Below are 27,287 nucleotides of genomic sequence, written 5' to 3' on the forward strand. Positions count from 1 at the left end.
AGAAAAATTGGAGAGCTGGCTGAGTTCCTGAGTGAGAAGGAGTCTTACCTTCTCATTTTGGAGCCGAGGCCTGTTCAGAATCCATCTCGGGTGCCTGCGTGCAGCGTCCCAGGCGTAGGCTCCCTGGCTCTGACACCCTCACACTGAGGGGCCGGAGGAGGCTGCTCAGGCATCCGGTAGGGTGCCCTCCCCTGGGATCCACTTGATGGTTTTCTCATGGTTGCCCTGGGGTTGTCGGCTTGGGGGGCCTAGAGGATGAGCACCCTTCTCGGCACATCGGACTCAGAAGGCACACTGACCCGTCACGGCTGGTGTTGGTGGTGACCACCTGGCCGAGGTGGTGTGTCCGGTCCCCCCAGAGTGCAGTTAGGACCCCCACTTCTGCAGTGTCCTCGCCACATGGCCACAGGGAAGAGGAGTCACTGTTTCCCTGAGGTTGCGGTAGTTACGTCAGTTAATAGGAATTCCTCTGCGTGGGAGATTGGTCTCTTCAGCTTGTATTTATTCCATCATTTATTTACATCACTTTGGACTCATGGATGGTCACTATGTACTTCCGGTGACAGTCCCTTGGTACTTAACTTGCCCTTCAGATCGCCCCAGTTTGGCGTGGGAGCCGTCTCTGCTGGCCTGTGTCTGCCCAGCGCCCTCATCATGGCGGAGGTGGCTTTGGTGTTTGAGTTCTTCCTTCCCTTCTGGCACGTATGTCTTGGATGTTTCTTGCCCCAGCCCTGGAGCCAGCCACCTGGCCAGGCCGTCCTGGGCTCTCCTTGAGAATGGTGTGGGAGCCCCGCTCTGCAGCCCAGCTGTGCTGTTTGAGATGGGATGCCTGGTTCTGGACCCTCAGCCGAGAGTGAGGGTGCACACGAGGAGGGATGTTGACACACTGTGTGGGTGTACACTCACATACAGACGGCTGTGTGCGTCACCGTCCATGCTGAGTTAAACCAGTTGGCTGGCGACACCTGCCACTCTTGCCCAGGGCCCCGTGGATCACTCTGGCCTCCCCTTTGCTTCTCTGAACTCCACTCTGGTGAAGACCTGTTCCTCCCTCTGCTGTCTGTTAGCTGAACTGCCTAGTCGCTGTTGACCTGGACTGGTAGGATGGGAATGGCCAGGCTGCCTTCTCGGAAGCAGCTGTATCACTTGGAGGGGCTCAGCCAGAGTTTAATTTTCCCTTCGTGTTGCGGACCCCACTCAGTTCTAACGTGCAGGCGCCAGCACCTCGTTCCCCGGCCTTCGTTGGAGCGGTGGTTTCACACCTGTGTGGCACCACCGGGTTCTTCGGCCATGTTCTGCATTCTCTCCAGGATCCCCAGGCCTCCTAAATGATATTCAGATGTGCATACTCGAAGTGTGCTCTCAGGCTGCAGAGTTTTTGGTTTTTGACCAGCGCCTTCTGTCTTGGATTCTCCATTCCAGCGTCATCCAGAATTGTCGCACTGCCCTGAAAATCCCCTCTCCCACCCTTTCAACCCTCCCCTTATTCTGAACTGCTGGCAACCACTGATCTTTTTGCAGATTTAAAGTTTCGCCTTTCCTAGGATGTCATACGCTTGAAATCATGTAATGCTCTGACTTTTTCAGACTGACTTCTTTTACCTGGACGTGCATTGAAAATTCATTCATGTCATATTGTGACTTACTGCCTGATTTCTCTCTGTCACTGAATGCTTTTCCATTATATTTGCACATTCATTCACCTATTAAAGGACATGTTGGTTACTTCCAATCTGGGATGATTGTGAATAAAGCTGCATTTGTTTTTGGTTTGTTACTGTTTTGTGGCTCTATGATTTCCAAACAGTTTTTGCACATGAATCTCTACAATCCTGTGCTAAGGCTGCGTTCAACTGTTAAGAGCAGACCCAACCACTTGCTGTGTGGCTGTTGCATTTCATGTTCCTGTCAGCAGTGAGGTGAGTCCCTGTTGCTCTCTGTCCTCACTAGCACTTGGTACCTTCAGTCTTTTGGATGCTGGCTCACCTGGTGTATGCGCCCGGGTCTCCTGGCTCACCTGGTGTAAGTGCATGTGGTCTCCTGGCTCACCCGGTGTTAGTGCACATGGTCTTCTGGCTCACCTGGTGTACACGCAGGGGGGTCTCCTGGCTCACCTGGTGTACACACAGGGGGTCTCCTTGCTGACCTAGTGTAAGGCAGCCGGTCTCCTGGCTCACCTGGTGTACACACAGGGGGTCTCCTTGCTGACCTGGTGTAAGTGCAGGGGCCCTCCTGGCTCACCTGGTGTACAGCAGGTGGTCTCCTGGCTCACCTGGTGTACACACAGGGGGTCTTCCTGCTGACCTAGTGTAAGGCAGCCGGTCTCCTGACTGGTGTAAGTGCAGGGGGTCTCCTGGCTCACCTACTGTACAACACAGAGGATCTCCTGGCTCATCTGGTGTATACACAGGGGGTCTTCCTGCTGACCTAGTGTAAGGCAGCCGGTCTCCTGACTGGTGTAAGTGCAGGGGGTCTCCTGGCTCACCTGGTGTACAACACAGAGGATCTCCTGGCTCACCTGGTGTACACATAGGGGGTCTCCTGGCTCACCTGGTGTACACACAGGGGGTCTCCTTGCTGACCTGATGTAAGACAACCGGTCTCCTGACTGACCTGGTGTAAGTACAGGGGCTCTCCTGGCTCACCTGGTGTACAGCAGGTGGTCTCCTGGCTCACCTGGTGTACACACAGGGGGTCTTCTTGCTGACCTTGTGTAAGGCAGCCGGTCTCCTGACTGGTGTAAGTGCAGGGGGTCTCCTGGCTCACCTGGTGTACAACACAGAGGATCTCCTGGCTCACCTGGTATACACACAGGGGGTCTCCTGGCTCACCTGGTATACACACAGGGGGTCTTCTTGCTGACCTGGTGTAAGGCAGCTGGTCTCCTGGCTCACTTGGTGTATGCACCGGGGTCTCCTGGCTCACCTGGTGTACGTGCAGTGGGTCTCCTGACTGATGAGTGATGGTGCGTGCTTCAGTGGCTTCCCTGCTACCAGAGGTACCTCCTCTGGTGAGGCATCTCTTCAGACCTTCTGCCCATTTTTCAACTGGGTTGTTTGTTTTCGGCTGGGTTGTTGTTGCTTTCTCCAAGTCCTTTATACATTTTGGATACAAAAATCTGTCAGGTCCTTATTTGCAAAATATTTTCACTCAGTATATGGCTTGCCCTTTGGTTCCTTTAACAATGTCCTTCCAGGATCTGAAATTGTTGATTTTAGTAATACTCAACGTATGAATTTCTTATTCCATAGAACCTGCCTTTGGTGCTGTATCTAAAAGCTCACTGCCAAAACCAAGATCGCTCGGGTTTCATCTTTTTACCTTCTAAAAGTTTTTCAGTGTTGCACTTAGGCTAGGGTCCAGGTTGAGAGAGGCGTGAAGTCCTGCTGAGGTCCTTCTCTTCTTTTGCAAAGGCACATCCACTGGCTTCAGTGCCACTTGTTGGGAAGTCTGTCCTTTCTGCATTCAAGTGTCTTCACTCCTGTGCCAGGTCACCCTGCCGTCTTGCCCGGGCTCTTTCTGGGCACTCCGTTCGGGCGCGCTGGCCCTGCACCCCCTTCTCTCTCCTGTGCCACACCGAGGCTTCATGTTAAGTCCCCGTCTTGGGTCCTGGGAGTCCTCCAACTTTGCTCGAACTCCTTAGTTTTATTTTGGATCTTCCAGATCTTTTTCCTTCCTAAATAACATTTCGGACGAGTGTGGCGATATGCATAGAGTAGCTCAGGGAATTCTGACTGGGATTGCCTTGAACCTGCAGAGCAAGTTGGGAGAGCTGACATCTTAAAAGTTTGAGTATTCTCCTTCATGGACACAGAATCTCTCTCGATTTATTTAACTCTCCTTTGATTTCTCTCTCCAGAGACTTGTAGTTTTCCGCAGAGATCTTATGTATATTTTATTAGAATCCTACCTAAGTAGTTGATATTCTGGGTGCTCTTGAAACAGCACTGTTTTTTAAATGTCAAGTTCCAGTTGTTAATTGCTAGATGTGGAAATGTAATGGACTCGTACATTAATCTTCTGGGTCAGGACCCCTTTGGATTTGCCGGTCTGTTCCAGGATGGTGGTGATTGGGGATCCCCCTGCTTTTATTCTTTGGTACTTTCTGCATAAATAATCTCACCACTTGTAAAAGGAAGTCACTTTATTTCTGCCTTCTCAATCCTATAATCTTTTATTTCCTTTTCTTGTCTTTGTGCACTAGCCAGGATTTTCAAGGTGATATCGAGAGAGAGGGGATATTCTCTCCTTGCTTCAGACCTTAAAGAGGAGGCCTGCAGCTTCCCGCGACTGGGTGTGATGTCAGCAGTAGGTGTTTTGTGGATACTCTTGAGCAAGCAGGGAAGTACCCTGTATTGGATTTGGCCAGATTTTTTTTTTTTTTTTTTTTTTTTTGCATCAGTTGATAACAATCACACGAATTTTCTTCTCTAGCCCTCTGATGTGGCAGACGGCACCCGTGGGGGTTCAGCTGTTGATCCAGCTTGCGTGCCTGTTGGTAGCATATACACTTTGCTAGCACTGGTTTGCTGATATCTGGCATCCATGTTCATGAGAGAGATTGTTTTATGGTCTGTTTTCTCATATCTTTATTGGGCATCGCGCAGCCCCTTGCACGAGTTAGGGAGTGTCCCTTGGATTCTGTGTTCTGGAATGGGTAGTGGAAGATTCGTTTTATTTCCTCCATAAATGTTTGGTATGATTCACTTGGGCTAGTGCCCTCTCTTTTAGAAGATTAATGATTGGTTTAGTTTGTTTAATAGATAAAGTCATATTGAAACGATGTCTTCCTTTCATGTGTGTTTTGGAAGTACGTGTCTTCTGAGGAGTTGGTCCACTTCACCTAACCCGTGGAAGGCATGGGCAGGAGCAGGTCACAGTATTTCTTGTGTCACCTTCTTAATTCCATGGCATCAAGAGTGATGGCCCCTCACTCATTGCTGGGATTGGTAATTTGACACCTTTCTCTCTTTCTTCCCCTTGATTGGGAAGTGCTTTAAAAATACTCTGAGCCTCTTCCCATGTGGGCTTTGGAGGGAGGTTTGGGGTGGCCTGGGCCACTCTCCCAGGACCCCAGAGCTCCCAGGGCAGCTCCTGATGGCCTGGCTGTCAGCCTCTCAACCACGGCACCCTGGCTGTTTATGAACGCTGCTACACACTTGTGGAAGTGCACGGATGCTGTGACTGATTCACAAGAGGAGAGGACAGAGACTTGAGGACCCTGCCTGTTTGGCCCTCGTCCTCCCCAGCTCAGGGCAGCCCTGGGGGGGGCGCTGGGCTCTCGGGCCTCATTCCCAGCTCTCCTGTTGAAGGGCACAATGTTCAGGACGTGTTTGGGGACCGTGTTCAGTACACAGCACAAGATGGACCAAGGCCAGCAGCTGGTGTTGCTCTTGTTCTCACCTGTGCCAGAGGTGTCTGGCCTTGGACAGGGCTTCCTCCCCAGTGACCAGTGGGTTCCCTGTTGCTCACTGGCCAGTGTGCTGGAGAGGGGACTCAGGACTGTGCAGCCAGGTCCTCCTCTGAATTTGGAGATGTAGCATTTAGCTCCAGGCTCTTCACCCCCAGAGCAGCGCGTGCATGGGGGTCCCAGGCATGGGACCTTTCCACATGCCTGTGGTTGTGCTCTTGTGGGATCGTGGTCAATGTCAGCTTCTCACTTTGTGCTTCTGATTTTGGAAGGCTCTGCACTGACCAATGGGGGGCTGAGCCTGCACAGCCCCGTGAAGAGGAAGCTGGAGGCAGAGAAGGACTATGTCTTTGACAAGAGGCTCAGGTACAGTGTCCGCCAGAATGAGAGCAACTGTCGGTTTCGAGACATCGTGGTGCGGAAGGAGGAAGGGTTCACACACATCCTGCTGTCCAGCCAGACCTCAGACAACAACGCACTGACGCCAGAGGTAAGGGCCCTGGTGGAGGGGTGGGCAGGCTGGGGACGTCATTCCAGACCTCCTTCCCATCCTCACAGTACCCTGCGGGAACAGGGCGGGACTGCGATCGAGTGGGTTCTGGGGACATGGCCAAGGGCTGGCCGTTCACCAAGCTGGCATTGCTTGGTGGCTTCAGTACACTCGGGAGGCCAGGAGGTGGAATGGGGTGCGCGGTGCTGTGTCCTTGAGTTTGTGTGCATGTCTTATCCTTCTGATTTACGTAGACCGATTCCTTTATGGAGCTGTGGGCATGACTGTCTGGGGTGATTGACAGATTCTGAGGGAAGAGCCAGGTCGATGCCCGTGGGTTTGTGGGGTTGGTGGTTGCCACCCTTGGTAAAGGCTCACTTCCCTTTTACTAAGCCTGGAGCGTGGGGGGACTCTGCTCCTCCACCTTCAGCAGAAGCATCCCGGGTCCTCTGCCTTGTGGGCCTCTGTGTGGGATCACAGCAGTCCAGAGCTCCGGCCTCACCCCGTGTTCAGATCCCCAAAAACCCTGTTATTTTAAGCTCATCATGACACATCCACACGAAACCAATGCTTCTTGGATTTTTTTCTACTTCACTACCTTTTGTAAAAAAATATTTTTTAGTTGTCAGTGGACCTTTATTTTACTTGTATGTGGTGCTGAGAATCGAACCCAGTGCCTCACACATGCTAGGCAAGTGCTCCACCACTGAGCCACAACCCCAGCCCAACTTCACTACTTTTTAAAAGCATACTTTTAAAAGGTACAGCATTTTCCTTCAAGAAATCGTTAAAGCAGACCTATGCCAGTTCCTTCTGTCTTGGGTGCAGCTTCGTGTTTTCCACGCATCCCTGAAACCAAAGGCCTCCTGTGCTTGACTGATCTGAGGCGCCCAGGTCCTCTCCTGCTGAGCCGCGGGTGTGGTTGGTTAATCAGGGATTCCTTTCCTAATGGGCGCTGGCCATTACAGGTGGGAGGGAAGGGAGGGGCAGAGAGCTATGGATCCCGTAATTGCAGCTCTCTCAACCAGAGTGGATCGCCTCTGGGTGAGCTGGCTGGCAGGGCAGAGTTGTCCCAGGACTCCACTGACAGGAAGAGGCAGTTGTGAGGGAAGAAAGCAGGTTTTGGACTCTGATAGACCTGGGTTCAAATCTGTTCTCCTCCAGCTTGCCACTCGTGTAACCTTGGGAAGTCACTCGCAGGACCTTCCTTGTGAGCTTCCTTGTGCAGAGAGGCTCCTGGTACGCGGGAGTATCCAGCAAATGCTCCAGGTCTGGTTAAGATGAATCAGGCCACTTGTTATGGTTTGGAGGTGAGGTGTCCCCCAAAGCTCACATGCAAGACAGTGCAGGGAGGTTCAGAGGAGAAATGATTGGGTTGTAGGAGTCTTAACCCAACCCGTGAATTAATTCCTGATGGGATTCATTGAAGTGGTGGGTGTGGCTGGAAGAGGTGGGAATTGGGGCGTGGCTATGGGATTTATATTTTGAATCTGGAGAGTGGAGCCCCTCTCTCTCTCTCTCTCTCTCTCTCTCTCTCTCTCTCTCTCTCTCTCTCTCCTCCCTGATGATGTGAGCTGCTTCCCTCTGCCATGCTCTTCCACCATGATGTCCTGCCTCACCTCAGACCCCAAGGAATGGAGCCAGCCTTCTATGGACTAAGACCTCTAAAACCATGAGCCCTCAAATAAACCTTTCCTCCTCTGTAATTGTGCTGGTCAGATCCTTTAGTCACAGCAGTGCAATAGCTGACTAAAACACCACTTAAGGGTCATTAGCAGGACCCACCTTGCTCGCTAGTGGAGAAACTGAAATTCCACAATTGAAATTCTTTGCCTAGCTGTGTATCTGATATCAGTCGAATTGGCCTCACAGGCAGAAATTCGTGCACTGCTGGACTTGTTAACCAGATTTCAAGGCGACCTATCTTTGGAATCTAGTTAGAAGCTTCTGTGACTCCCCAGCCTTACATGCTGCATGGCTGCAGAGCCAGCCCATGTGGACCCTGCCATGGGCCCCTGCCATTGGGAGTAGGAGCTGGGCTCACCTTGGATCACAGCTGAGCAGCCTCTGAGGGCCTTGATGATTGAGCACAGTGAAACGGATTTTGGGGAAAGACTTCCTAGGCACCCCTGAGGCAGTGGGGTGACCCGGCACTGTCTTTTCAAAGCGGTCTCTCAAAGGAATCCACACTGTTATGTCCTTGAGTTTGTATGGGTGGGATCTGGGCAGTTCTTAAAATACCATGGAAGCTACTTTCCTCTTGTCCCTGTGAGAAGTCTGGTTTCTTTCTTCAGCAACCACACCTTCCTTGACCACCTTTTAGATACACTTCCTTCCTGGAGAAACTACAGGTTTTTTTGGATTTTCCCACTGTCCTTTTAACTCCTGATTCTCACTGTATGTCCATGTAATGGTTCAGATATGAGATGTGCCCCCAAAGCGCCTGTCACGCAGGAACATTCAGGAAGCATGACTGGATCACGAGAGCTGTGACCTAATCAGGCCATCCTAGTTTGTGTGGAGTGACTGGGGATAGCCATAGGCAGGCAGCCATGGCTGGAGGAGGGGGTCATGGGGGTGTGCCCTGGAAGGGCATTCTCCCTGTGGCAACTTCCACTCCCCTCTCTGCTTCCTGACCTCGCCATGAGCTGAGCAGCTTTCCTCTTTTGGCTCCCTCCCCCTGATATGCTGCCTCACCTTGGGCCAAGAGCATTGGAATGGCCATCTGTGCACTGAGACCTCTGAAACCATGAGCCCCAAATAAACTTCCCCTCCTCTAAGGTGTTCTTGTCAGGTGTTTTGGTCACAATGATGCAAAAACTAGCTAAAACAATCTGACTAAAAGCAGCCAGCAATACCCAGGTTACGGTCTGAATGCTGTGCTGCCTTGAAATTTCCTCCACCAGATTAATTCATCTACCATACTTAAACTCAGCCTCCACACAAAGTCTCAGGGCGTGAACAAAATATAGACAAACTCCTTACTGGAATCATGGCCTCTTAGCAGTTTCCAGCGGAGTCCTGATTTCCATCTGAAACCTCATCAGTATGGTCTTTTTTGTTCACAATGCTGTGAGCATTCTGGTCTCCATTGCCCAGTAAGCTCTGCTTATACCATTCTTAGCCTTTGTCTAACCTGCTTCCCCCAAACATTTCCAAATTCATCTCACAAACGCTCCAAAGGCTTCTGGACCACATGGTCAGTATACTCAAAGCAATGACCCCACTGCTTGGTACCAGTTTTCTGTCAGTCAGCTTTCTGTCACTGTGACAGAATACCTGAGAAAAACAACTTTAAAAAAGAAAGATTTATTTTGGCTCAGCTTTGGAGGATCTTCAACTGAGATCTCTCGGCTTCACTGCTTCTGGGCCTTTGGTTAGGCAGAACACCATGGCAGAAGGGTGTGGTAGGGGAAAGCTGCTTATCTCATGGCATCTGGAACCAGAGATAGCAAGAAAGGGTCCAGGGACAAAATAAATCCTCCAAAGGCAGTGACCCATCTCTCCCAACAAGGCTCCACCTCCTAAAGTTTCTGTTACATCCCAATAGTGACACCACTGGGGACCAAGCCTTTAGCACATGAGCCTTTGGGAAAATTTCAGAACTAGACTCTAATGGGGTAAAAGCTGCACATTCCTTTAATTAAGAAATGTTTGTTAAATTCCATCATGTGAAAGGTCTGACTGAAGCGCCGTGGGGGTATCGGATGAGTGAAGTGCAGCTCTCACAGGATTGTGTTAGTTGCCGGTTGCTGACACATTGCCCCAGACTTAACACCATGTGCACTCCTTAGCCTGCCTTTCTGTGGCCTGGGCATCTGGGTGTGGCTTAGCCGGAAGCCTCCTGCTCAGGTCTCCCACAGGTGGCAGGAGCAGTTTGGCTGGGGTCACAGTTTCATTGCAGGCTTTGCTGGTGGAGGGGGGAGTCTACTTCCAAGCTCGCTGATGTGTTTTTTGACAAGCCTTGGTCCTCACTGACCAGAGGCCTGCCGGTGGACCCCGGGGTTCCTCATGGTGTGGAAGCCCACTTCCTCCAGAGCCAGGGCTCCAGAAGAGACAGCGAGGGAAGGTGGCCCAGACAGAGCTGTGGTCTTTTTGCCACCTAACTCCTCTTGGAAGTGACATGCCATCACTTTGGCATGTTCTCTTAGAAGCAGATTGTGAGGTCCGGTCCTCACTCAAGGGTCGGGATTGCACAGGGCGTGACGACCAGGCGAGGGGTCTGTGAGGCCCATCTCAGAGGTGGCCCGTCACAAGGGTCTCCGTGACATGGAAAGCAGGTCAGGCGAGAATGTGCACACACTGCAGGGGGCTCCTGAGGAGCACAGCAGTGAGGTATGCAGCTCTTGGGCCCTTACAGAGGGAGAGAGTGCAGCTAGGTGGGGGCTTCTGGAGACCCCCTCACGGGGGTGCTGCTTTTGAGGTGGTCCTGGGGTGACTGGGATCTCGTGCAGAGGAGCCGTGGTGCTGCTCCTGTCACACCCAGGTCACGCGTGTGAACTCAGCTGTCTGGTTCCCAGCCCGTGGCAGATCAGAAGCTGGAAGTCGTTCTGGGGAAGCGGCTCGCTCGGCAGAGCTCACAGCAGGTGCAGGCAGCCGCCGGGAAGTGCGAGCACGGGCAGGAACCGTAAAGGGGACACTCAGGGCTTCGAAGTGCGAGGCAGTCCGCGCAGCGTCCCCGTCACACAGCAGAGGCTCTGAGCAGATCGTGACCTTTGAGGAGCACACGCCCTGGGAGCAGCGCGTTCGGCCTCAGAGGCCAAGGCAGTGGGGGGATTTCAGAGCACTTCACTTGATGTGCAGCAGTTACTTCATGAAACTTGGAGTCCTTCAAGAAAGGGGAACCTCGGCCACGGGTCCACGTCAGGTCCTCGAAACCAGAGAAGCAAAGGGAAGGTGCGCTAGTGAGGCGTGACCTTGGTCTCTGGTTCTGCTGTAGCAGAACGCTGATCACTTTCAGTTTAATTCATAAAGGAGGCAGCTGTTGCGTCTGGCCTTGTTTTTACAAATTGACGGGTAAGCATGGCTTCAGCAGAGGCCCCTCTGAGTCATGCATGAAATTGCAGCTCACAGCTTTGCAGCGGGGTTTTCCTGTATTTGCCTCTGAGAGAATCAGAGTTCATATATAGGTGAGAGTGTCTATTTCTGGAGGCAGATGGATTAAAGGAACTGCAAGACAGTGGCCTGTTCACTTTTTTGATGTTCAAAATGAACATCTGTGGCTTACACCCTATTAGCGAGGAATGTGCTTCTCCCGTCCTTCCAGCAGAGCTGGGGCCTGGAGAGTCTTGGTTCAGATTACCACCTGGCCCTCTCTTTTCCATTAAAATGCATCTGTTTATATAAGTCATCCTGCAGTAGTAGAAGGTGAAGGGCGTGGGTATGAATTTGGGATCACAGTCCTGCTCTTTGTGCTGGTATGCCTTGGACAGCTTTCTTCACCTCTCTGAATCTTTATTGCTTCACCTCCGAGTTTGGGATGCTGTTCTCTATCTTGCAGAATTTGTTTGGAGTACAGTATTTGGAGGCAGTTACCTGATGCAGTTTCTGGCAGCCTAGGTGCTTAATAAGTGGGGTTCTTTTAAAAGTGTGATTTGAAAAACCAATGCTTTCAGAATATCACCCCTGAGACCTAGGATCACGCCCCTTGAATGATTAATAATGATCCTCTGAATGCCCGGCCCATGCCGTCTTCCCTGAGACTGGATGCCCCTGCAGGCCAGCACTGTGACGTTTTCCTGTTGCCATGTGCTCTGTGCACTTAGTTCTCTCCTCCCCTAGCTTCCCTAACTCTTCCTCAGTTGAGCGAGTGAGGTTTCCTTAGTTTCTCCCCCTTCGTTGTGATTCCTCGTAGCGAAGCCTCAGTGTGATCAGGCCCTCCGCACCACTCTTAAACATGAGACTCGGCACGCTCCCTCCCTGGTCATTCCCCTGCTTTCTGACACAGTAGCATTGCCTCCCACCTTCAAGTTAGTCAGTATTAGTACTGTGGTTGTGACTGTGACAAAACACCTGAGGTAAGCAACTGATAGGTGGAAAGATTTATTCGGGCCTGGCTGCAGAGGTTTCAGTCTATGTTCGCTTGGCCCCATTGCTCTTGAACCAGTGGTGAAGCCATATTGACCATGTGAGGAGCATGTGGCAGAAGAAGCCTGTTCTGCGCATGGCACCCAGGAAGCGAAAAGAGAAAGGACAGGGCCAGGGTCTCACTGTTCCCTTCAAGGCCACACCCCCAGTGACACAACTCCCTTCCACTGGGCCCCACCTCCTGAGGCTTCTGCTGCCTCCCAATAGCCTGGGACCAAGCCTTTTAACACAGGAGCCTCTGGGGACAGCCCAGATCCAGACTGCAGCCATGGCGTTGTGTCAGTCCTTACGCGGGTTTGGCGGCGCCTTCTCCAGTTTCTTTGCATATCAGTGTTTCTCTCTGCTTATAGTTCTCTTCTTCTTGAAGGACAAATCTTTACAGTTGGGGTGTGTGTGTGTGTGTGTGTGTCTGAGCGTGGTAAACCTTGGGCTGAAAATGCCTGAATTTTACCCTTAACCCAGATGACAGTTGAGCTGGGTGAAGAGCTTGACAGGTATTTTTTTTCTGATATATTTTTTTTTTACATTGTATTACTTTCTTCTGGCATTTTTTTCTGCTCTTTGGACTTCTACCTCTGGTCAAATGTTGGCCCTTTGGAGATGAGGTTTCTTTTGCCTCTGGGTAATATTAAAGTTCTGTTTTGTCTTCAATATCATGAAGTCTTAAAATGTTATATCCACACATCCCTTTATTGTTATTTCTTCTGCTTAGCTTTCTGTAATTCTTGAATTTCGGAATTTTGGTCTGTGTAAGGTCGACTGATACCCTGTCCCCAGAGATGCCCAGTCCCAACCCCCTATGCGTTAGGTTACGTGGCAGGGAATGGAGGTCTCAGAAGGAATCGAGGTTGCTTACCAGCTGCATTAGGAGGCCGAGATGGTGCTGGATGTCCTGGAGTGTGATCACAGGGTCCTTCAGTGTAGAGGAGGTGGGCAGAGGAGTCTCTGTGGGAGGGATGCCAGGCGAGAAAGTGAGCAGGACCCTGCTGCCCGTGGCTGGCTCTGGGGACGGGGCAGGCACCTCTGGATGCTGAGAAGGCAAGGAAGCGGGTCCTCTCTCGAGCCCCTGGGTGGGATGCAGCTGGGCCCCGGTGTTCTGACTTCACCTCTTTGGATCCTGCCTCTCTCCTATTCTCTGTGACCTCCTGAGAGACCCTAGAGCCCCGTCTCAGACCTCCTGGGCCACCATGCCGGCCTTGACCTTCCGTACATATCTTCCACCTGCTCCCGTGCTCCAGATGCAGGGCCGTTGCTTCACCTGTACTCCCTCCGGCTCCCTCTCGTCGCCGTGAGTCTCAGCAGGTGTCCCCGCGGCCCTGCTGTTTTTCACTGTGGGAAGCTTTTCCCCCTTTAAATCTATGTTTCCATAGTCTTCTGCGCTTTCCTTGTTGTTCTTCTCTTTCCGTCCTCTCTTTTCTTTGGAGTGTTTTCGGTTGCGGTCTCTTTAGATCAGTGTCACTTAAGGTCGTCTTGCTGTCTGTTGAGTCAGTACTTGTGTCTCCTGGAGTGCTCTGTAATTTTGGGTTGTGAGCTCAGCCTCAGCAGGGACTGTTTTCCTGGGACCGTCCTCGTGCAGCCTTGGTTTCAGTTTCTCTCCAGAGTATTTTTACATTCATTTTGATGAGAACCTCGGGTTGTCACTAGCCATGTCCAATTTCCATGTTAATTTTTCTAGTGTGGAGATTTCTCTCCTGTGTGAATATGGTAACTCAAAACTTCAGATCCACATACAGAGCAGGCTTGGAGTTTTAAGTTCTCATGGGAGACTCTTCCTACAGCAGAGATAAATTGTTTGAGCCACGTCTTCCGACTGTGGGATGGGGAGCAGGTGGCAGAGAGGCCGTGCTGGTTAATGATGGAGTGGATTTCGACAGGCTTCCTGTCTCCACGTCTCATACTGCTGCAGCCTGGCCACGCTACCGTGTGAATTCATACTGAATTCCCAGGCTCCCAAGAAAAATGGTGTATGCAGCATCTTCTGCAGAAATGTGACTGGAAGGAGTCAGAAAGTGTGAAGGCTACTGGGGTCAGTTGACCCAATGCCCAGACTTTGAGTTCCTGGCTGAGGCTCTGGCCGCTGTAGCCAGGGTGCATGTGGCAGTGGTCAGCTTCAGACCCTGGCTCCACCATAACCTCTGGGAGGTGGGAGAGGTCGGCCCTCTTCAGAATTCACACCCCACTGCTCCAAAAGCCAGACCGCTTTTTACGGAGGGCATTATTAGCCCAAAGGGCTGTAAGGCCCCCAAAAAGGAAACCCCAACTCTGTCCCATGGATGGACGGCAACCCCAATCAACCGCAGGAGGCATCACTTGATGCAAACCGCAAGAGGTGTTTATTCCAGCGCGCTGGGACCCGACTCATGACTCACGCAGGAGTCCAGAAGTTGAGTCCCTAGCAGAAAATCTTGCAGGTTTATAAAGGCAGAGACCACACATCGGGAGGGGTCGCACATGAAAGGGAAAAGGGGAACAAAGCTGCCAGGAAATTTCAAAGGGGGTCTGGGTTTGCTGATAACATACAACATGTTTCACAATGTTTTACAACAGGGCGTAGATTCTGGTCAATAGTTTCTGGTAATCCTACTGTTTGAGCACTATCTGGCTATCTGGCTCAATTTACCCTTTTACTCCCTGTTTGGGGCTGATTCCTGGAACAACTTTAAGGGCTTTGTTCCCGTCACTGAGAGGGAGACCTTAGGGAGTTGAGATAAAACAGACAGCTTAAAAAAATGTCCATTCTTTCAGGCCAAAGTCAGCTTTTTCACTGCTGTGACTAAAGGACCCAACCAGAACAGTTTTAGAGGAGGAAAGGTTTATTTAGGGACTCAGGGTTCCAGAAGTCTGTCCATGGACAGCTGGCTCCATTCCTTGGGGCTCCAGGTGAGATGAACATCATGGTGGAAGAGTGTGGCAGAGAGAGGTGGCTCACATGATGATCAGGAAGCAGAGAGAGACTCCACCCGCTAGATACCTGATACATACCCCGAAGGCAGGCCCCCAGTGACCCACCTCCTCCAGCCACACCCTACCCCGCTTCAGTCACCACCCACTTAACCCCATCAGGGGATTAATTCATGGATTGGGCTAAGGCTCTCACAGCCTAGTCATTTCTCCTCGAACCTCCCTGCCTTGCCTCACATGTGAGCTCTTGGGGACACCTCACATCCAAACCACAACAGACGCCTCGAGAGGCAGCCACACCTGTGTCCGAGGCTCCCAGATGTGAGAAGGCAACCTGGATGATTTTCTTTGGCGGTTGGAGGAAGAGGCTGGGAGAGAGCTGTTGTGTAATGAAACGAGCAATGTTTGAGTGTCCCCTGTATACCAGGAACCATGGTAGGCTCTGAGAAGGTGGAGGCAGTGAGAGGAGAGAGACTCACTCTTGTCAATATTAACATCACAATCTAGCTGGGCAACCAGAACCCCTTAGTGGCATGAAGGGGAGGAAGGAAACGCTCCTTGTCTGGAGTCCACCACCCCTCCTGGGATGGGCCCTGCAGGTGGCCAGAGCATCCTCCCCTTCCCTGCAGTCTTCACGGGAGTGCTTAAAGGGGCAGCTGTGGTCCCTCCCGTGGATGAGGAACTGCGTGCCCTTGGCACGTCCCAGGTCGTGTCACTGGGACGTGGCAGAGCCACAGCTCGCTCGGGCTTCCTTACTGCAGCAGGACTTGAACCCAGGGCTAGCTCTGATGCCGAAGCCCATTTGCCATGAGCCACCAACAGGCTCTGTGAGGGGCTGGGCTGAACCCAGGACAGACAAGAACGTGACTGAACTGAGCCATCAAGAGAGGGCTTAGTGGCCTCACCTGGGCTGCGCACGGCTGTTTTTCTGCACCTTGTAAAGGGCTCTACTAGCAAATGCCAGAAGAGGATTTGTGGAGATTTACCAGGGATTGACCGACTCCCAGCCAGGCTCCAGGCCTGAGCCAGTGACCACAGGCTCCTTATTAGCTCCTGTGTTCGCTTTGGGAATGGTGTCCAAGGCTTTGGTTTGATGAGCATTTCCTCGCTTGGTGTGGACGTGCTTGTGTCCGGGGCAGGCTGCCTTCACTGGCAGAAGCAGATCTGCTCACCTCTGGCCTCGGGGAGTCAGGCGCCTGGCTCACAGGACAGACACTGACACCCCACCCCTGCAATTCACCTCTGCCTGCAGATCATGAAGGAGGTCCGGCGCGCGCTGTGCAACGCGGCCACGGATGACAGCAAGCTGCTGCTCCTCAGCGCAGTGGGGAGCGTGTTCTGCAGTGGCCTGGACTATTCCTACCTAATTGGCCGGCTGTCCAGCGACCGGAGGAAGGAGAGCACTCGGATTGCAGAAGCCATCAGGTAAGTCCTGCTCCTGTTGGGACACATCGGGGTTCAAAGATCCCACGTTTAGCAGACAGAAGTACAGGTTGCCCAGGGAAATCTGAATTTCCAACAGTGGAACGTGATATTTTTAGCGTACGTTTGTGCCGTGCAGCGTCTGGGATCTACTTACATTTAAAATGATCAGATATTTATCTGAAATTTGAACTTTAATAGGGCATCCTGCTTCTACGTACAGCTCTTGTCCTGCCTTGCTCTCTGGTCAGATCCCACTTTTATTCTTTTGGTCGGAGGCGACCATTTCCCTGCTGAGGTCTGTGTCTGCTGATGCCCGTGTTGGACACACCACCTGCCTTCTGCCGGGAGGGGCCTACTTTGGTTGTCCGGACATTCCCGGGTCCTGGAGCTAAAATGGCATTGACGGGGAGGGAGGAAGGTGCTCTGGACAGCTGAGCATCTGTAGACCCCTCGCGTGAGAGCATTGCCCCTCTCTCACTGCCTTTGGGAAGGTTGGGGTCCTAAGTATGACATCAGTGTAGATGTGTTGAAAGCCAGTGAGGGCGATTTCTAGCCAGGCCACTGAGCTGGGTTTCAGCCTCCACTCCAGAAAGCGCAGACATGCTTGCTGCTGTGCCTGGCTGAGGGGAACAGACCAGAGACCCAGTTTAGTAATGTCCCCTGGTCTCTTGAGAAGGAACACTTATTTCACCTGGTGTCCCAGAGCCTCAGGCTGCATGTCGGGATTTTCCAGTCTCCCGTCTCACAGTGCTCTGGCCACATCACACAGGCTGATTCCCACGTGGCCACGGGGGCTTTGAGGAAGGCAGCTCTCCAGCAGGCGACTCTGGAGTATTTGTGTGTGTGTGTTCCTGAGTTTTTCTTTTTTTTTCTTTTCTTTTTTTTTTTACAGACTGCATTTTGATTCATTGTACACAAATGGGGTACATCATTTCATTTCTATGGTCGTGCACGATGTAGATTCATACCATTCGTGTAGTCATACATGTACCTAGGGTCATGATGTCTGTCTCAGTCCACCATCTTTCTTTCTTTCTTTTCTTTTTCTTTTTTTTTTTTTTTTTTTTTTTTTGCAGTACTGGGGATCGAACTCAGGGCTTTGTGCTTGCGAGGCAAGCATCTACCAGCTAAGCTATCTCCCCAGCCCATCCACCATCTTTCATACCCCCTCCCTCTCATTTCCCTCTACGTAATCTTAAGTTCCTCTATTCTTCTCTCATCCCCAAGCCCCCTGCCCCCATTATATGTCATCATCCACTTATCAGGGAAAACATTCAGCCTTTGGTGTTTTGGGGATCAGCTTATTTCACTTAGGATGACAGTCTCCAAATCCATTCATTTATCTGCAAATACCATAATTTTATTCTTATTTATGGCTGCATAATATTCTATTGTGTATATATCACAGTTTCTTTATCCATTCATCTGTTGAAAGGCATCTAGGTTGGTTCCACAATCTAGCCATTGTGAATTGAGCTGCTATAAACATTGACGTGGCTGCATTACTGTAGTATGCTAATTTTAACTCCTTTGGGTATAAATTGAGGAGTGGGATAACTGGGTCAAAAGATGGGACCATTCCAAATTTTCTGAGGAATCTCCATACTGCTTTCCAGAGTGGCTGCACCAATTTGCAACTCCACCAGCAATGTATGAGTGTGCCTTTTTCCCCACATCCTCACCAACATTTATTTTTGTTTGTGTTCTTGATGATAGCCATTCTAATTGGAGTAAGATGAAATCTTAGAGTTGTTTTAATTTGCATTTCTCTAATTACTAGAGATGTTGAACACTTTTTCATATATTTATTAATTACCTGTGTATCTTCTTTTGTAAAGTGTCTGCCCAGTTCCTTGGCCCATTTATTGATTGGGTTCTTTGTATTTTTGGTGTATAGTTTTGTAAATTCTTTATAAATTTTAGAGATTAGTGCTCTATCTGAAGTGTGTGCGGAAAAGATTTTCCCCCATTCTGTAGGCTCTCTTTTCACATTATTGATTGTATTCTTTGCTGAGAAAAAGCTTTTTAGTTTGAATCCATCCCAATTATTGATTCTTGATTTGATTTCTTGTGTTTGGGAGTCTTATTAAGGAAGTCTGATCCTAAGTCAACATGATGAAGATTCGGGCCTACTTTGCCTTCTCTTTGGTTCAGGGTCTCTGGTCTAATTCCTAAGTCCTTGATCTATTTTGAGTTGAGTTTTGTGTAGGGTGAGAGATAGGGGTTTAATTTCATTTTACTGCATATGAATTTCCAGTTTTCCCGGCACTATTTGTTGAACAGGCTAGCTTTTCTCCATTGTATGTTTTTGGCTCCTTTGTCTAGTATGAGGTAACTGTACTTATGTGGGTTTGTCTCTGGGTCTTCTCTTCTGTACCATTGGTCTGCCTGTCTATTTTGGTGCCAATACCATGCCATTTTTGTTACTATTGCACTGTAGTATACTTTAAGGTCTGGTATTGTGATACCTCCTGCTTCACTTTTCCTGCTCAGGATTGTTTTGGCTATTCGAGGTCCCTTATTCTTCCAGACGAAGTTCATGATTGCTTTCTCTATTTCTATGAGGAATGTCATTGGGATTTTAATTGAAATTGCATTGAATCTGTATAGCACCTTTGATGGAATGGCCATTTTGACAATATTAATTCTGCCTCTCCAAGAGCATGGGAGATCTTGCCATCGTCTACGGTTTTCTTCAATTTCTTTCTTTAGTGTTCCATGGTTTTCATTGTAGAAGTCTTTCACCTCTTTTGTTAGATTGATTCCCAAGTATGTTTTTTTGAGGCTATTGTGAACGGAGTGGTTTTCCTAATTTCTCTTTCAGAGGATGTATCACTAAAGAATAGAAATGCATTAGATGTATGCATATTGATTTTTATATCCTCCTACTTTGCTAAATTCATTTATTAGTTCTAGAAGGTTCTGGTAGAATTTTTTGGATCCTGTAAATATAGAATCATGTCGTCAGCAAATAGTGACAGCTTGAGTTCCTCTTTTTCTATTCGTATCCCTTTAATTTCTTTAGTCTGTCTAATTGCTCTGGCTAGTATTTCAAGGACAATGTTGAATAGAAGTGGTAAAAGAGGGCATCCCTGTCTTGTTCCAGTTTTTAAAGGGAATGCTTTCAGTTTTTCTCCATTAAGAATGATGCTGGCCGTGGGTTTAATATAGAAAACCTTTACAATGTTGAGGTATGTTCCTACCATCCCTACTTTTCCTAAGCATGAAGAGGGTGCTGCATTTTATCAAACACTTTCTCAACATCTATTGAAATTATCATATGATTCTTAACTTTAAGTCTATTGATCCCTTTTGCTGCTGCAGCTGCAGCCATGAGCAAGCCCAGGCTTCAGAAGAGGCTTGCCTCCAGTGTCCTTCACGGTGGGAAAAAGAAAGTCTGGTTGGGTCCCAATGACACCAATGAAATCGCCAGTGCTAACTCTCATCAGCAGAACCAGAAGCCGATCAAAGATGGGCTGATCATCCACAAACCAGTGACTGTCCATTCCCAGGGTTGATGTCGGAAAAATACATTGACTTGCCAGAAGGGCAGGTATACGGGCATAGGTAAGCGAAAGATTATAGCTCATGCTCAAATGCCGGAGAAGGTAACCTAGATGAGGAGGATGTGGATTCTGTGTAGGCTGCGAAGAAGATTGACCATCACATATATCACAGCCTCTACCTGAAGGTAAAGAGGAATGTGTTCAAAAACAAGCAGATTCTCATGGAACACATCCACAAGATGAAGGCAGATAAGGCCTTCAAGAAGCTCCTGGCTGACCAGGCTGCAGCCTGCAGATCTAAGACCAAGGAGGCACACAAGCGCCATGAGGAGCGCCTGCAGGCCAAGAAGGAAGAGATCATCAAGACTCTGTCCAAGGAGGAAGAGGCCAAGAAATAAAGCTCCCCTCTTGTGTCTGTACAGAGTGGTCTCAGTGATCACATAGATCAGCCCTTGAAATAAAAACAAGCTTTATCTGTTAAAAAAAAATCGTCTATTGATGTGATGAATTATACTTATTGATTTCTGGATATTGAACCAACCTTGCATCCCTGGGATAAGCCACACTTGATCATGGTGCACTATCTTTTTAATATGTTTTTGTATATGATTTGCCAGAATTTTGTTAAAGATTTTTGCATCTGTGTTCTTCGGGGATATTGGTCTGTTTTCTTTCCTTGATGCATCTTTGTCTGGTTTTGGTATCAGAGTGATACTAGCTTCACAGAATGAGTTCGGAAGGGTTCCCTCCTTTCTATTTCCTAGCATACTTTGAGGAGTATTGGTATTAGTTCTTCTTTAAAAATCTTGTAGAATTCAACTGAGAATCCATCTTGTCCTGGGCTTTTCTTGGTTGGTAGGTTTTTGATGGCTTCTTCTATTTTGGTGCTTGAAATTGATCTGTTTAAATTGTGTATGTCTTGATTCAGTCTGGGAAGATCAAATCTATAAAAATTTGTCAGTGTCTTCGATATTTTCTATTTCGTTGGAGTATAGATTTTCAAAGTAGCTTCTCATTATGTTATGTATTTCAGTGGTGTCTGTCATGATCTATCCTTTTTCATCACGAATTCTAGTAATTTGAGTTTTCTCTCTCCTTCTCTTTGTGAGTATGGCTAAGAGTTTATCAATTTTGTTTACTTTTTCAAAGAACCAACTTTTTGTTTTGTCAGTTCTTTGAATTGTTTGTCTTGTTTCAAAGTCATTGATTTCAGCTCTGATTTTAATTATTTTCTGTCTTCTATTTTTGGTGTTGATCTGTTCTTCTTTTTCTTGGACTTTGAGATGTAATGTTAGGTCATTTAGTGTTGACTTTTTATTGTTTTAATGTATGAGCTCAATGTATTGAACTTCCTCTTAGTACTGCTTTCAGAGTGTCCCAGAGACTTTGATATGTTGTGTCATTGTTCTCATTTACCTCTAAGAATTTTTTTAGTTCCTCCCTGATGTCTTCTGTTATCATTGCATCACTCAATAGCATATGATTTAGTCTCCAGGTGTAGGAGTGGTTTTTGTTTTTTATTTTATCATTGATTTCTAATTGCATTCCATTATGGTGTGATAGAATGCAAGGTAGTATCTCTATGTTTTTGTATTTACTAATGGCTTCTTTGTGGCATAGCATATGGTCTATTTTGGAGAAGGATCCGTGGGCTCCTGAGAAGAAAGTGTATTTGCTCAATGATGGACGAAATATTCTATACATGTCTGTTAACTCTATATCATTGATTGTATTATTTAGTTCTATTGTTTCTTTGTTCAGTTTTTATTTGGAGGATCTACCCAGTGGTGAGAGTGGTATGTTAAAGTCACCCACTATTATTGTGTTTTGGTCTGTTTGATTCTTAAAATTGAGGTGCTCCATTGTTTGGGGCATACATATTTAAAATTGTTATGTCTTGCTGTTTTATGCTTCCCTTAAGCAGTATTAAATGTCCTTCTTTATCCCTTCTGACTAACTTAGGTTTGAAGTCCACTTTATCTGATATGAGGATGGAGACTCCTGCTTTTTTACTGGGTCCATGTGTGTGGAATGTTTTTCCCATCCTTTCTCCTTTAGTCTGTGGATTTCTTTTTCTATGAGATGAATCTCTTGCAGGCAGCATATTGTTGGGTCTTTCTTTTTAATCCAATCTGCCAGTCTGTGTTTTTTGATTAATGAATTTAGGCCATTGACTTTCAGGGTTATTAAGATATGATTTGTATTCCTGGTCATTTTTGACTTATTTTTGGTTTTTAACTTGAATTGATTTCTCCTTTGATTGGTTTTACCTTTAGGGTAGTTCCTCCCTTTGCTGACTTGTATTATTGCTTTTCACTTCCTCCTCATGAAATATTTTGCTGAGAATGTTCTGTAGTGCAGGCTTTCTATTTGTAAATTCTTTTAACTTTTGTTTATCATGGAATGATTTTATTTCATCATCAAATCTGAAGGTTAGTTTTGCTGGGTATAGGATTCTTGGTTGGCAAAACTTGAAATATATTGTTCCAGGCCCTTCTTCCTTTCAGGGTCTGGGCCGAGAAATCTGCTCATGTCCGCATTGGTTTCCCCTTATAAGTAATCTGATGCTTTTCTCTTGCAGCCTTTAAAAATCCTATCTTTATCTTGTATGTAAGGTATTTTCATTATAATGTGTCTTGGTGCAGATCAGTAATTTTGTGCACCTGGTGTTCTGTAAGCCTCTTGTATTTGTTTTCCATCTCATTTTTCAGGTTTGGGAAATTTTCTGATATTATTTCATTGAATAGGTTGTTCATTCCTTTAGTTTGTATCTCTGTGCCTTCCTTAATCCCAGTAATTCTTAAATTTGGTCTTTTCATGATGTCCCATAGTTCTTGGACGTTCCATTCATGATTTCTTACCACCCTCTCAGTTTGGTCAACTTTATTTTCAAGATTAAATATTTTGTCTTCATTGTCTGAGATTCTGTCTTCCATGAGATCTATTCTGTTGGTGGTGCTTTCTTTTGAATTTTTAATTTGTTTTATTGTTTCTTTCATTTCAAGTATTTCTGGGTTTTTTTTTTTTTTCAGAATATCTGTCTCTTTATTGAAGTGCTCTTTTGCTTTCTGCATTTGCTCTTTTAACTGTTTATTGGAGTGATCATGCATTGCCTGCATTTGCTCTCTTAGCTCATCTTTTGCTTCTTGGATCATTTTAATTTTGCAGATTCTAAACTCTTTTTCTGTCATTTCTTCTGCCATGCTGTCATTGAATTCTACCAAAATAGCATCTTTGTTTGTTCAGGACACTTTCTTCCCCTATTTTTCATATTGTTTCTGTATATTCCCCTCTAGTAGTGAAGATCCAAGGTACTACAGCTTTCCCCCTGTAGGCTTATTGTGACCCTGCAGGTTTCCAGTATCTGTTCTTTGAGGGGGAGATCAATATTAGCAGCACCCAATACAAATAACATGCAGCCCTGAACCAGATAGCCCCTATAAAGACTTCAACAGTATTGTAATAAGGATGAGTTCGACTATTATCTACAGTATAGCCAACAGGCTTGCAGTAAGCTCTACAACTTCTAGTGGTGGACAAAGAGGATGGGGAGGGGTATAAGACATAATTGTTAATGGGAAAGGAAGTGAGCAAATAAAGGTACCTGACCAAGGGAAGAGAGTGGAATCAAAAGAAGTTGGTCTTTAGCATGAAAAAAGGGAGAAAGAGACTCCAAGGGAATAGGAAAATAGAGTGAGAAAAAAAATAAGAAATTTAAAATGAAAAAATTTTTAAAAATCTATGGTTCACAGTCCTCCACCACTCAAACCTTCCAGTCCTCAGTATCTCGATGTGAGTGTGGTACCTGTCAAAGGGCCTCTGGTCTCCTGCGGGTGTCTCAGGAAGGGAGCCGCCCCTCCAGTGATGGTGGCCACGCCCTCAGGATAATTCAAAATGTCTCCACCAGCTTCCAAAGAAGCTGGGGACCCCTGGTGTGCACAGGTGCTGAGTCTGCGTGGGGCATGGGTGGGCGCCGAGGTCTGGCAGTGGTGGGGTGGGGGCAGGCGTGGTCTCCCTGAGATTTTCTTTGGGGAGCATCTGCTGGTGCCCCTGCTCCAGAACACCCACATGCTTCTTGTTGCAGAATGCTTTCCAGGGGGCAGGAGAAGACTGGACCCGGGTTCTGTGCTGCTCTCAGGCCTGCAAGGCACAGCCCGGCCCTGGCAGTGTGGCAGTGTGTTCTCTGCAGGGACTTGGGACTGGCTTTTCATGAGTTGAGGGAACCAGCAGCTTCCTCATGATGCTTCCCACCTCAATGGGGCCAACAGAACCCACCCAAGGGGACCGAAACCCTCCTGCCAGTCTCGCTGGTCTTCGTCTGGTGTGCGAATGCTGTTGAAACCCCGCTGCATCTTCAGATGCCGGGGGCACCTGCACGACCTTGCCCCTGGCTTCCACTCCACGCACACCACTCATTAGCATGCAGACCTCATGCAGCCCCCAAAATATGCACCCACGTCCTAATCCCGGAACCTGCAAATGTGACTTTACTTGCAAACTGGGTCATTGAAGAAGTTCAGACTTCTGAGATGAGATCATCCTGGAAACGTGGACTTCAAACCCAAAGAGAAGTGCTCTTAGGAGAGGAAAGGAGACAGGTGAGGAGGTGGGGTGTGACCCGAAGACGGAGGCTGGAGGGAGCAGCCGCCAGCCCAGGAACTCCAGGATGGCCTGAGAGGGGCCTGGAGCAGAGGCTTCCCTGGGCCCATATGGAGCCAGCCCGGCCACCCGGGCTTGGGACTCTGGTCTCCAGAAGGAGGGGAGAATGGTTTCTGTGGTTTGGAGCCTGGCTGTGATGGCAGCCCTGGGAGACAGCTGCTCCTGAGGAGCCATCGCACCTCAGAACGTCATGCCCATCACTGGCTCTCCTCTCAGGCAAGGTCCATGCTGACCTCCATTCTGGTATCCTAAAGCCACTCCCTCCAAGGGGACCCTGTTTATCTGCTGGTGAGGTCCGTGAGCAGGTAACCTCTGACACCTGCAGGCACAGTGGCACTACAGCCAGTCATGGGTGAACCTGATAAAGCTTGTTCATTGGTCGGGGGGGCAGTGCCAGGGCACGTGGGAACAAGAACTGGCAGCAGTGCCACTGTGGGCATGGAACCCGAACAGAAAGAGGGTCCCCCGGGAGTCCGAGCCCCCACCTCCTCACCCAGTCCTGCAGCTTTGCACCACCAGTAACAGCAGTAGCGTTTCCCTAGCCTGTCCCTGCGTCTGCGTCTTCCATCTGTTAAGGCTGAGGGGTGTGGTCTTGCCTCCTGTTCCCTGCAGCCTCCACCTGTCAGGGTCATGAGAGCAACATCCACTCCCTTCTAGAGTCTTGGGAACTGAATCTAGGGAGAGAGAGATGTCAGGGGCAAACAGGGATGAAAAACATCAGCCATGTGAAGCTGGAGTGGACCCAGGGCCCGGACTGGCTTCTGACTTCTCCAGCTGGGTAACCCAGGGAGTGGCAGAGCAGGGCCCCATGTGCAAGGAGAGCTAAAGCGTCCAGCCCCACCTCCAGGGAGGACGTCCAGTGGAACTCAGACCTTGCCGTTTCAGCGGCAGGTGCACTCAGCAGAGCGCGAGGCAGCAGCGGGGCGGCTTCTGGTGCTTCAGAGGGAGCAGAAGCTAATTCAGGGGCTGTGGCAGTGGGGAAGGGGGTGGCCCCCGGGTCCCTCGTTCCTGCCTGCAGAGCAGGGAGAGGCAGGACGGCACATTTCCAAACCCAGATGTCTGGTGCTCCCACAGGAGATCCTGAGCGAGCTCTGGGACGGGGCAGCACACCTGCTGTGGCAGAGTCCCCCCTGGGCTCTGACGTGCAGTGCCAGCCAGAAGGTTGCTACACGGGGATCGAGAGTGCTGAAAGAGGGACCAAAGGACCCTTATTCCCATACAAGAAAGAAAAGGTGGTGGTGGGGAGCAGGAGGTGAAGCAGGAGGGCAAGGCATCAGGAGGCCGAGAGCCACACAGGAGAGGAGGCGAGGCCCAGCGTGGCCGCCAAGAGAAGAGTGCCCGGGGCCAGAGGGAGACATCTGGCCCCACCCAAGATAAGGAGTCTCGGGCTCCCCCTCAGAGTGCTCCCTTAGTGCTCCCTCAGAGCCCGCTCCCCAGAGTGGGGCACAGCACATCACAGCCCGCGCGTTGTGGAGAGTGGGGGTGGACTTCCAGGAAGCCCCTGAGAGAAGCGCCCTGCGGCTGAGCAGTCCCATCCCGGCTCCTGCCACCATCTCTTGTGCGGGAGCTTCGTTCACAGTCCCGCCGGATGGAAACCTCTTCTGAACAGACTGTGTCCTGTGTCCACATGACCCATGGCTGCCCCTTGCGGTTTTCTTGGGACGTGCTCTTGCAGGGCTGGCCCCAGGGCTCTGACAGCCTCTGAGCAGCGTCCCCACTGCTCCCCATCCTTGTCTAAAGAAAGCACATGCACACACCAGTGCTCACTCCGCAGGTGTCCGATGGACTAGCGGCTGTGGGGGAGCAGGTGTGGCCCCTTCCCAGAAGCCTTTCCCCAGGACCCATGCTGAAAGAGGCTGCCCTCCCCTGAGCTTGGCATGAATGGGTGGTGTCTTGTCCAGCGTGGAATTCAGGAAGGTGGCATGGGCTAGCGGTGCCCACAGCGGGCGCTCTGCAGCTGCCTGGGCTCACGCCCATCCTGGCGCCTGCTAGTGGCGTGGCACAGACTCTTCACTCATTTCGCGAAGGCCAACGGCTCCTCTGGAAAATGGGAGTCATCAAAACGTCAGCCCTGGCCTCACTGCTGGGCTGCTGGGCTGCAGAGTAGTCAGGCTCCCTGTGTGAGCGCCTCCTGAAACTTAGCAAGCAGTGGGACGGATGTGAAGAGCTCCGATCGTTATTGTCAGGCCTTCCAGCGCCGTGAGAGCTGTGCTGAGCCTGACTGTACTGTGGGCTCCCGAGACCCCTCAGGGTGACGGTTGCCATGTGTTTCTGTGCCCTGGGTCTGGGTCTGGTTCTGGCCGGCTCGCCTCCGAGTCCTGGCAGTGATAGGGCTGCCCCCATGGCTCTGGTCAAAGGGAGTGGTAAGCAGGTCACAGAAGTGCCCGTTGCTCTGGGTGACATCCGTGCAGCCCCATGAGGACCCAGCATGGGTGTTGCCATTTTATAGAGGGGGAAACTGAGGCTCTGGAGGAGAACCAGCACCTTGTCCAAAGTCCAGTTAAGGGGCAGAGTTGCTATTTGACCCCAAGTCTTTAAACTTCAAATTCCTTCCCCTTCTGCCACATGGGTGCAGCCTGGCAGCTGGCCAGGCAGAAGCCGCAGGGCTTGCGCTGAGCAGAAGAAACTGTAAAGGCTGGGATCAGCCTGGTGGCCTTGGACGCTGGGAAGACGGCAAGCCATCTTGCGAGCCCAGCCCTGCCATCAGATCAGATATCTGAGCCTCGGGTCCGTAACGCAATATCCTGTTTGCTGTCTGGCTCCTATGTCCCTGGGGCCTTGAGATAGAGATCGGCCGCCGAGGTGAGAG

The 27,287-nt window shown here is 49.6% G+C and overlaps 1 protein-coding gene and 1 pseudogene across 2 annotated transcripts in view; both read left to right on the top strand.

The window, feature by feature from the left end:
* CDYL2 (chromodomain Y like 2) overlaps positions 1-27,287 on the top strand; it is a 164,755-nt gene that overhangs the window by 123,754 nt on the left and 13,714 nt on the right. The window contains exons 3-4 of the mRNA XM_079119234.1: positions 5,683-5,900; positions 16,141-16,313. Coding sequence (XP_078975360.1) covers positions 5,683-5,900; positions 16,141-16,313 — 391 coding nt within the window. The remainder of the gene's footprint in view (positions 1-5,682; positions 5,901-16,140; positions 16,314-27,287) is intronic.
* Positions 17,638-20,766, top strand: LOC306648844 (large ribosomal subunit protein eL19-like; annotated as a pseudogene). Its single transcript has one exon. The product of its transcript is annotated as a large ribosomal subunit protein eL19-like (transcript).

The sequence above is a fragment of the Sciurus vulgaris genome (assembly GCF_902686455.1).
Source record: "Sciurus vulgaris genome assembly, chromosome: 17".
NCBI classification, from domain to species: Eukaryota; Metazoa; Chordata; class Mammalia; order Rodentia; family Sciuridae; genus Sciurus; species Sciurus vulgaris.